At 47.0% G+C, this 11357-nt stretch overlaps 1 protein-coding gene across 1 annotated transcript; it reads left to right on the top strand.

Annotated features, from left to right (window-relative positions):
- The first annotated feature begins 2564 nt into the window (after nt 1-2564).
- On the top strand, nt 2565-11001 carry CCN4 (cellular communication network factor 4). The gene is made up of 5 exons (XM_065397641.1): nt 2565-2615; nt 3164-3443; nt 6464-6721; nt 8708-8901; nt 10702-11001. The coding sequence occupies exons 1-5, from the start codon at nt 2565-2567 to the stop codon at nt 10999-11001; spliced, it is 1083 nt and encodes a 360-aa protein (XP_065253713.1).
- The last annotated feature ends 356 nt before the right edge of the window (nt 11002-11357 follow it).

The raw sequence follows: 11357 nt of genomic DNA, 5'->3' as shown, positions 1-11357 counted from the left end.
TTTTTGTTTCCACAATTTTGAAACTTGAGAAATTCATCAAAACTGACCCTTTCCGCAGCAAGGTTCCGTTTTGCCAAATTGGCATTTTCTGATTGGGAATTTTTTTAACAAAACTTTTTCAATCAGCTGTACCTGAGGCATTTGAAACAGGAATATACGTAGGGAACAATCCTGCGTGGGTACGGGACTGGGCTAGATGGGCACAAGTGCCTGGTTTCCTTACCCTGCCCTTCCCTTGTGCCAGTGACGTTCTGTGCACATGCACGCACTTTTCCAACAGCGCATTTGTGTGTTGAGCTGCTTGCAAAGCATTTGCAGATTGGCATGAGCACAAATGGAGGCCACTAAGAGCCAGGCCCAGTGAAGCTTGTCCAGTTCTGATTGGTGGGAGATGTTTTTACAAAGCCACCATGTGTAGTGATGAAACAGAAGAGAACTGAGCAGGCGGATGCCAACGGGCTGTTTGAGAAGGCAACTCGCTGAGATCAGTAAGTTGTAGAGCAAGGAAGAGAGCAATCTGTAGGCCCAGACAGCCGTGCAGAATTTCCTTACCAAAGGGTTGGCTGGGATTTGGAATTGCCAGCATTGGTAATAGTGGTAATTAATATGTCTTTTCAAATGGAAAGTATGGCGGGCTGGGATATATTAGATACTTGTCATTAGAGTTCTATGGGACAGCGGCCCTTAATGCGCCATGCAGCCATCTCTCAAGGCTTAACTTTGCAGCACAAACACTTTTTCATAGTCTCTTCATTGACTGTCTCCTGTTCTGATTCTGTCTTGAGTACCTTAGTGCAGTGATCTTCCACCTTGTAACAGCTGAGGAAACATTCAACTACTGTAGTAGCCGAGGGCCCCTCCATACTCTCGGGACAACCAGATATCGCATTGCAATGTGAGGTTACATTAATACATTACTGCAGTGAGACATCATTATATAATAGAGCAGTGTCGAGATTTACACCCATCTCTTCCATACCCCATCCTCTCTCCTGCTTGAGGAAAGTGATGTCACCCTCCTCTTCTTGGCTGTAGGAAGGCTTACAGACTCTCGGTTTTACACACTCACAGGATATTGGTTCAACTCTTACCTGTAAGAGAGGGGGAGGTTGGGAAATGGAACCCTGGCAGCACCTTCACTGCATGATCTGTTGCCTCAGCATGCCCCATTTTGGGAGTTCTGCGTATTCCCAGTAACTTGGGGAGCTCTCCAAACAATGATACTTGTCTATTCCAACGTGCAGGGCATTTCACCCATGTGCCAAGAGGCAGGGGCTGATGCTCACCTCTTTAATGTCGCAACGGCTGTTTGTGGAGCCTTAGGGGGAAAAGAGAAAACAAGGCAACATCAGGTGCAGTGTGAGTGCCTCAAGAGCCCATCAAAGAGGAATATGCAATTGTGACAGCAACCTGACTTCAGTGTGAATCACAACTAGGCAGAGATGGCTGCAATACACCTATGGTATTTTTGACACTGACACGGATGAATAAGGGTCTAAGTCACACAGGCCCAGCTCCACAAAAGGAATCACAGGAAACCACTGTAATCCACAAAGCCTGAGTCAGGCAGTGAGGCTCCCTATACAAGGAATGGGGAGAGACAGGCCTCTCAGACTGCGCTCCACAAAGCCATCACGGTCTACTAAGCCCCACCCCTTGCATGCAGCTAGGCGCCTAAGCCCAGGCTGCAGGGAGGTGCCTCCCCTGAATCAGGGGAAGACAGGCGCTTGGCCACCCAAGTTGTGTGAGGGACCCAAAACAAAACAGTGGGGGTGGTGAACAGCGTCCTGTATAGCCGTTAGCCCAGTGGTAAGGTGCTCACCTAGGATGTGGGTGACTCCCAATTCTAGTCCTTCTTTCTCTGGGGAGAAAGGGAGTTAGTGCTCTAACCACTGGCCTACAGAGTCATTTTCACTGGCCCAAATGATATGTAATTGTTGATTTGTTTAGCTAAAGTGGAACAGCTTTAATAGGAAAGAGTAAGGAAGCCCTACACCAGAATATCTTATAGCCCCCATGGCTAGGGCACTCACTTGAGGTGTGGTAGAGCCCAGTTCAAATCCCTTCTCCCCCTCTGGAAGAGAGGAGACTTGAACTGGTGGGGGGAGGTCTCTTACATCCTGGCTGAGTACCCTACCCACTGGGCTAAAGGCTCTGATGGGGGTTGTCTGCCTACCAGGTTGGGCCCCTGCATGTTACTTCACTGGCCAAACACCCATCTTTCCTGGCTTATGAATAGCTCTGGGGCTCAGGTGGGAGATAGGTCTGGATACCTAGAGTGAGGCAGCAGTGCGCATGCTCAGGCAGGAGATAGGCACCCAGGCATTCCCAGAGGAAAAACTTGGGTGCCAAGTAGCAGCACAAGCAGAGTTTTGTGGATCGCAGTGGTGTCTATCAATGGGACTTACATACCTTCATGGAGCCCACCCATAGGGTTTAAAGTAAATGTTACAGCAAGAGTAAATCAAAGCCGCATAGATATGGGATGCTGCCAAGGAATTTGATTGTCTGTGTCTTGTTTTACAATTGGGACGGGGGCTGGGAGGGAGAGGAGCTAAGAATTCATGGACCAGCATGGGCGAACCAGCGTGGTAAAACAAGAACCAAATGTTTGGGTAACCGAGAACGAACGAACATATCTTCCCCTCTCGCTAGCCAATGCACTTCCCACGGCGGGTCAGTATTGGAGGCTGAAGTCTTGAAATACTGTACAAGGGGAAATTTGAAGCTTTACTGTAAATGAAAAATGGCAGGGATCTCAGGAGACCAGGAGTTTAATATAAGCCAGGGCTCCTTGACCTTCAGATCATGAAGAGGTGTCAGGGGGTCACAACCTCTTTGCCCTCCCCCAATTGCTAAATGGAGAGACATCCCAGCTGGGTCGGAGAAGGGTCTCAATGTGGAAAAGGCTGAGCATCACTCAGATAAGGCCATCCAAGCTGGGTGCTTCTCCAAACTCCTGACCCTCTAGCCAAGGCTGGTGATGGAGATTACACAACAAGAGGGAGGTGGCTGCTCTCCAAATGAGGTCCACCTCCATAGCTCTTTGCTGTGATCCCGTCATTCCTTCTCGGTCCCTTTGAACTTGACATGGGTTAATTAGTGGATAAACCTTTCAAAGCCCTTTCTGAAAGGACTGTGAGCCTTGTTTATTCGTTTGTAGGCTGTGTCCCAGGACTCCACCACCATGCCCCCTGCTGTCACCGTCGTGACTGAGGGCTACACACGGACTCAGTACTGTAAGTGGCCATGCGAGTGTCCCACGTGGCCACCTCGGTGCCCAGCAGGGGTCAGCCTGATCACCGATGGCTGCGAGTGCTGCAAGGCGTGTGCCAAACAGATTGGAGAGAACTGCACGGAGGCTGATACGTGTGACTTCCACAGGGGCTTGTACTGTGACTACAGTGGAGACAGACCTAGGTACGAAATAGGAGTATGTGCACGTAAGTGATGTACATATATTTTTGGCTTAGATAAATAGCATTGGCAGCGCCTATTGCTCTGAATGTACCCAAGACTTGTCTATTAACATAGAATCATAGAAGTGTAGGACTGGAAGTAGGTCATCTAGTCCATTCCCCTGCACTCAAGGCAGGACTGCATAATAACTAGACCATTCCTGACAGGTGTTTGTCTAACCTGTTCTTAAAAACCTCCAATGACAGAGATTCCACAACCTCCCCAGGCAATTTGTCCAAGTGCTCAACAACTCTGACAGTTAGGAAGTTTTTCCTAATGTCCAACCTAAACTTCCCTTACTGCAATTTAAGCCCATTGCTTCTTTTCCTAGCCTCAGAGGTTAACGCAGTGGTCCCCAGACTTTTTACCTTGCGCTTCCACCCTGGCCTTTGTCCGCATCTCTCCTCCCCCCCAGAGACCATTTCTCCAGTTTGTCCAAATCATTTTGAATTTTAACCCTGTCCTCTAAAGCACTTGCAACCCTTGCCAGCTTGGTATCATCCGCAAACTTTATAAGTGTACTCTCATGCCATTATCTAAATCATTGATGAAGATATTGAACAGAACCGGACTCAGGACTAATCCCTGCAGGACCCCTCTCGATATGGCCTTCCAGCTTGACTATGAACCACTGATACCTACTCTCTGGGAATGGTGCTCCAACCAGTTATGCACCCACCTTATAGAAGCTCCATCTAGGCTGTATTTGCCTAGTTTGTTATGAGCAGGTCATGCAAGACAGTATCAAAAGCCTTACTAAAGTCAAGATATACTTGACTGTAAACCTTCCATTCTCCCTGCCCCTGAAAAAGATCTGCTGGTCCTCCAGCCTGTTGGACAGTTGAGAGGTGACCATAGGGGTCATGCTCTTTGAGTTGGCTGTGGTCAGGAGTAAGAAGGACACAGCATTTGGAGGCCCAGTCCTACCCTCCGATTTGCAGCCGTATGCTCTTGCATTACCTGGAACAGCAGGTGACGCTCAGTGTGTTGAGTAGGCAGAGAAGATGTCTTGACTGGATAGCAGATACACATGGCTGGCTTCAAACTGAAGCAATACAGGCGCACGCTTGGGACTCTGGGCCATAGGGAGACCCGCTGCTCATCCCAGCCAGTGGAGCCCAAAGGAGAATGCAGCCTGTTGCCCTGCCAAGAGGACCAGAGAGGCAGTCATCGCTTGGCCTGATTCCTCACCCTCGGCAGATTGAGGTCCCAGTTCAAGTCTCACAAGGGACCCTACAAACCCTGAGGCTGGCCAGGCAGAGGGAGGTTTGGGGTCTCCTGCTGACCAAGGAGATTAGGACACAGCTGTTTCTCATGTGGCAGTTCCCTTAAGGACTTTCATACTCCTTTCAGGCTCCTTCCCTGCTCTCAAGGCACTTGCTTCCTTATTTGGGATTGTCTACCCATTCGCCATGCATTTCATCAAACACACTTGGGGACCGATCCTGCAGAGGACTGGGGGCCCTGGGGACTAACCGCACTCAGCACGTTCCAGGAATCGGCCATTTTACGCAAAGGCCATGCAGAGCTCCTTATTCAGCAGCAGCGCCTGTCCCTGCTCATTGAGAGTATTATGCATCTGATCAGTCATGTCCGTCCAATGTATATAGTATAATCTTATAATAATATAACACCTGAAGGAGATATATGGGTGTTGGGATGAGTTTGAGGTTTGGGGTGAAACCTATGGAAAACGCAGTGACTGCGTGTGGTTTCAAGTCAAAACCTTCACGATTCTGAGGGTTTGGATGGGTTTTTCTGTTTGAGCTTTGGGATCACTCCAAATGAAGCTCTCAGTGTGAGGGGTACAGGGCGGTGTGAGCTTAAATCGGGGGGAAAGGTTTGCAACAAATCCCCCAGCAAATTGAAACCACGGACTTGCTCCCCGATAGTGTGTATGCAAGGATTGCAGCGTATCACTGGAATTCTCTGTCTGAGTTTTGTCTCTGTGCTCTCACTCAGAAACACCCTCTTCAGAACTGCAGGTGGGCACAGGACACAGCATTTTGAATCTGCATTTGGATTTCAAACAACTCAAATTGGGGGGGGGGGACCGGGGACGTTGGATTCAGGGATTTTGTTCAATCCATTCTAAAAATAAGAGGCTTTTGCAAAATGTGAATCTAAAGTTTCAAATCACCTGGCAGTTGAAGTGAGGTTTGGTTCAGGCCCATCTTTAACCAACATTAAAACTGTGTGATAGTTCCAAAGCAAGAATATCTTCATCAATGAAGAGAATAGAAGGGAGACAGCAATGCTTTATGTAGCACACTGCCTCCCTGTGACTAATTATGCAATTGCAGCTTTAACTTGCTATTACAAGCTCCTGACTGCCAATTGATTCCGATCAGAGCCTTGTAGAGCTAGCCTTCATTACAGAATGAGAGATCTCCCACAACGTGCCTAAGTCTGCTTTTCATTGCAAACTCAGAATTTTGCCCCGTTTCCGAGAGCATCTGTGTTGATTTGTTTCTGTAAGAGTTGCGCGGAGCATTCACGAGGCCAGGTAAAACTCAGCAGTTCTATTGTTCCTGGCGCTCAGTTTGGGAATTCCTTCACGTCCTATAAAATAATAGAGCACTCAACAGTCATAGCCCCAAACTTTGCAGTTCTAAGCTGCAATTTTCTGGATCATTATTACAGTCCTTTTGTGTCTGTTTGCTTGTTTGTAAAGGGAACTTGAACCTCAAAGAAAAGCTCCGTGGATGCATATGTGACTCCTGGCAGATCCAACAAGGAATAAAATATGTTGTTCAGATCTCTGAGAAGGAAACTGCCACATTCGTGCTTCATAAGGGGAAGCTACCCTATTAGTAATAATAAGGCCTAAAATTATACGGACCTGCTTTGTTCTGCAGCAGAATGGTGCTGGCACGTAAATTTTGGCCCTGTCAGTCTGGGGAGTTCCCCATTAAAAAAGCTTGTTATTCTGAATACCGTTCATGATCTTCAAGGTGTTTTCTCTCTTTCTCTCTCTCTCTCTTCCCCGCCCCTCCCCTTTTAGAAATTATGGGCGTGGGCTGTGTCCTTAATGGAATCCGGTATAAGAACGGAGAGACCTTCCAGCCCAATTGCAAGTACAATTGCACATGCATTAATGGGGCTGTGGGCTGCCTGCCGTTGTGCACCAGCTCACGCCCCCCACTCGTCTGGTGCCCAAACCCAAAGCAAATTAAGATAGCAGGCAAGTGCTGCGAGCAGTGGATCTGTGATGACTCAAAGAAGATCAGGAAGACATCTCCACGACATATCTCCTCCGCAGGTAGAGTGTGTGTGTGTGTGTGGTTAATGGCCATCGCCTTGGTCATCACGGGGAATGGAACCCGGGACTGCCAGCCTCTGCAGCATGAACTAAAAAATTAAGTCCCCCCTAGTTGGCAGCTGCAGCAGGCTCCTATCCTCTGTGAATCAGGCAGAGAGAGTGCTGTGTAACTCACCCTGCAGAGTGGGTTACGTGCAGGCCACTGCTGTGTTCAAACCCTGTAGCACAGCTGCTGGACAGGTTTCTGCAAAATGCCCAAGTGCTACTGACAATTGCATTCACCACAGCAAAAGAGGGGGGAGGGGAAAAGGGGAGCTGTCACTGAAGCTAATACTTCTAGCCCGGGGCAAGTGCAACAGACCTCTTCCTCATTTAACTCTGCCCATGTCACATTCACGCTTAGGCATCTGAATCCAAGAGTTTGTCAACACAGGGGCCTTGGGTCTTGGACAGAATCGTCCAGGTGCAACTAGCCCCTCCCGCCGCTCGCGCTGCCGTTGCTGCACACCAATTCTTAGCACACGAGCTCGATCAGAAATTACACCTCCAACTCCAGTGTAGACATACCCAGATACAGGCCCATTCCAAAGCCATGCAGCCTTGAATTTTGAGACAATCTGAATTGGGATTGGTGCCTATCACTATATTGGCCTAACGTACACCCCCTAATCTGAACTCCCCCTAGACTTCAGGACAGCGTGGGTCCAAACTGCAGTACAGGGCTCCCCCCTCCAATTAACCCTTGTGGTACTGCATTCTGCTGCTGCCACATGAAGCAGTGTAGTGTGCCGCACTCCCATTGCATTGCAACATCACCATGTCTGACTAACCTGCTCTCTGGAGTGCATGGAGCATCCTGCCATAATAGGCTGGATTGTACGAGCACCAGCTATAGCATGTTAGCTGAGAAAACAGGTGGAGAGGTGACTGCCCAAAGCTCCCTTCAGTACTGATAACCCCCATTACCATGGCAGCTGGACGCCTCACCATCTTTAGTAGTGTATTTATCCTCATAACACCCAATGAGGTAGCATAGTGCTATTATCCCCATTGTACAGATGGAGAACTGAGGCACAGAGAGGCTAAGGGACTTGCTGAAGGTCACACAGGAAGTCTGTGGTGGAGCAAGGACTTGAGCCCAGGTTTCCTATGGATTAGACTAGTGTCCTTCCTTTTCATCAAACAACCTTGAACCCCCAAAAAAGTGTGATTAAGGTCCTGGATGGGTCTCTAGATCTGGGTTCAAATCCTGCCTCTGTCCGACTCCTTGTGTGGCCTTGGGCAAGTCACTTAGTTCTCCTAATACAGCCTTTGTCTGTCTTGTCTATTTAGAAAATACATTCATCAGGGCAGGGACTGTCTCTTACTTTGTGTTTGTACAGCACAATGGGGCTTCTCTCTCTGTTGGGGCCTGGAGGCTGTACTGTATTACAGATAAGACCAGCCCCAGTTCTGCAAACTGCGTGGAAACCTGAGCTAAGGGTTGCGAATACATTAAACCCTGAGCCCACCATAAATCTGAGTGCCTTCCAAGTTCTCTGTGGACTATTCCCTCAGCCCTATCTACAAATGAAAGGCTCTGGGCTACTCCAGCCCTCCACAAAGACTGCGGACCATTCCCTGAGTCAGCTGAATCGGTACAGAAATAAACGTTCACAATGAGCTCAAATCTCATCTCACTCCTACACTGACTGGTGCGTGTTTCCATTGTTAATTGTTCGTATTGTGGCAGAATGTGGGAGCCCCAGTCTAGGACCAGGGCCCCATTGTGCTAAGTACTATACAGGCAAATAAAGGAGGCAACCCCTGTCCCAAAGACATCACAATCTAGGAGGTCACCTGGGATGAACGAACAGAGCAGAGCAGGAAAACGGAGCCCTTTCCATTTGATTTAATTGTCATTCAGTGTATTGGCCTGGCAGTTAGAATGAGCCTTAGAAAGGATGTTTGTGGGGTAAAATGATATTATACGCATTTGGTCTGTAGCTTACGAAGGAGAGAATGAATCCTGGCAGAAAAACTGCATCATTCACACCTCACCCTGGAGCCTCTGCTCGAAAACCTGCGGGCTGGGGATCTCAACGAGAATTTCCAATGACAACGGCCAGTGCCGGCTCCTGAAAGAGAGTCGTCTCTGCAACTTGCGGCCCTGCGAGGTGGATATAACCAAACACATTAAGGTGGGCCCATTTCACTGCTTGCCTGTTAATTCGCTGATTGGTCGCCCCTCCCTGCCCAGGAGCGGGGCACTGAGAGCTACTTGCTGGAGAGTGTAATAATAAGGTGGATCTTCGAACAATGAATGGGATGAGGAATAAGGAAACACCGACCTGCTGATTAGCAGTTGCAGCCTGTGGCCTAAATACACTCTGGCTGGTGCAAATAGGTGTAATTTCTCCTCCCTGGACCAGTAGGGACCCCATTCTTCCATTGCAGGATGGAAATAACTCCCACTGGGGGAAGATTTCTGCCAGATGACAGCAGCACGCCAGCCACTCGTTCAGATGTGCCTGTGACTGGGCTAGCAGGAAAGTGGGGATGCAGTGCTCTCTGTAGGCGTAAACCAGTGGTTCTCAACCCACAGTCCAGGGGCCACTTGCGGCCCAATCACACACAGCTGCGGCCCATGTGACATCCTCAGGGCCCTACAAGTAGTGTATATATTGTGTGGGTGCAGCCCACATAACACACAGACATCTGCATATAATAGGCTGAGAACCACTGGTGTAAGCTCTGCCATTTGGAAGCATCCAGCTTGTCACGAGTGAGTTTGTAAGTCCATGCACATAAATCTGGAGCACCTGCAAGAGACAGGTGTGTGGAATATTCTGTGAGAAAGTGGTGGTGGGGGGGGCGATGGAGTTAAAAGTCGAAATTAGAGGGGATTTTACATTTTACTTTGATTTTTCTGTGTTGTGAAAATCAAAACGAGCGGTGAATATTTTTTTCCACACTCAAGGGATATAGCCCTAGTTTTCAGCAGGAAATGTCAGCATTTCATCACTGAAGACTTTCCCTTTGATTTGTCTTTGCAATAACTCATGGAAAGATTTTTATGCTCTGAGGCAAAAATTGCCATTTTGAGAACAACTTTTGAGCAGCTAGATTTTTGGGCCTTAAAACGGCTTGAAACAAAATATGTGCTTTTTTTTCTTGAGAAATGTTGCAAAAAACATGCAACCATCGGCAAGTGCCTATGTTCATATGTTGAAATGAGGGCTTATGCAGCATTTAAAGGGTGTTGGCTCTCTGCATAGGGCGGTATTTGGTATGGCAATGCTAACCTCACTCTGCTAATTAGAGTTGGTAGAAATGTATCAGTAGGAGAAATTTTCCCATTGCTTTTTATCAAAAGCTAGTTTTTTCATGAGAAAAAATACTTTGACTAAATTTTTCAATTGTTTTCTGTGGGAAAATCTGAAATGAAACAAATGCTTGTTTAGCTTTGACTCAAATTTTGTTTTTTCAAAAGCTGAAAAATGTTCAAAATGAGGAGAGTTGAGATGTTGAGTTTCTTTTTTGTCTCTTCATGTTTTCCTTTTCCTACTTGAACTTTTCAAAATTTCTCCAACTTTGGAAAAGTATCTGAGAAGCAAAAATAAATAAATCGGTCACTTTTCCAAAGTAGAAGTTTAGAAAAATTAGAGTGGAAAAAGGAAGGGGGAAAAAATGAAAAAACGAAAAGAAATGAACCATAGGCATTATTCATTTCATCACACTCTGGGGGATGGGTGAGAAAAAGAAATTTTAAAAATTGGAATTTTTAAAAAAACATATTTGAAATGCAAACTTGTTTTGAATCCTGTGAATTTGAAACCATTTGGAAATGTCAACATTTTTCACTAATTGTTTTCTATTTTTGACCATCTTTATTGCCACTCTCAGGGAAGTGCTGCCTACGGGGGACAAAGTAGTATCTGGGAGTACCAAGCAATGAAAATTAATCTTTGCCTCTCTTTCTGTCCTCTCTCCCAATCTAGCCTGGGAAGAAATGCTTGGCCGTGTATAGGGCAGATGAACCAATGAACTACACCATATCGGGCTGCGTGAGCAAAAGTACATACAGGCCAAAATACTGTGGTGTCTGCACAGACAACAGGTGCTGCTCTCCGTACAAGTCGAAGACTATTGAAGTGAGGTTTGAGTGCCCAGATGGAACTGGATTTTTCCAGAAAATCATGTGGATCAATGCCTGCTTTTGCAACCTGAGTTGCAAGAACCCTAACGACATCTTTGCTGACTTGGCACATTACCACGATTACTCTGAAATAGCGAATTAAATTGGCCAAATGCTGGGGTGAACTACTGCTCTGATTTTACAGAGGTTTTAAAATAAAGGAGAATCTTCCATCCAGTGCCAATGTAACATTTGTTTCTCAAAGTCAGGATTAAGTTACCTTTGTTTATCCTACTATATTTAGAGACTTTTAAACAGGCAGGATTTTCCGTTATAGCAGACTTCCGTCCATTAATGAGGGCCAGAGGTTCCCCTTCATTGTTAGTGCCTATATGATCAAATGTATCTATTGAGCCACGTTGCTCAGATGTCATGACTTAAATGACCTGCCTGTTGGCATTGGTGCACCAGGGATGGTGAACATGTTAAAAGAGCATCAAAGACATGCATTGTGCCAGC

The sequence above is a fragment of the Emys orbicularis genome, chromosome 2, assembly GCF_028017835.1.
Source record: "Emys orbicularis isolate rEmyOrb1 chromosome 2, rEmyOrb1.hap1, whole genome shotgun sequence".
In the NCBI taxonomy this organism is placed as follows: domain Eukaryota; kingdom Metazoa; phylum Chordata; order Testudines; family Emydidae; genus Emys; species Emys orbicularis.
The sequence above is the reverse complement of the archived record's forward strand: the minus strand, read 5'-3'. Positions and strand labels throughout refer to the sequence as shown.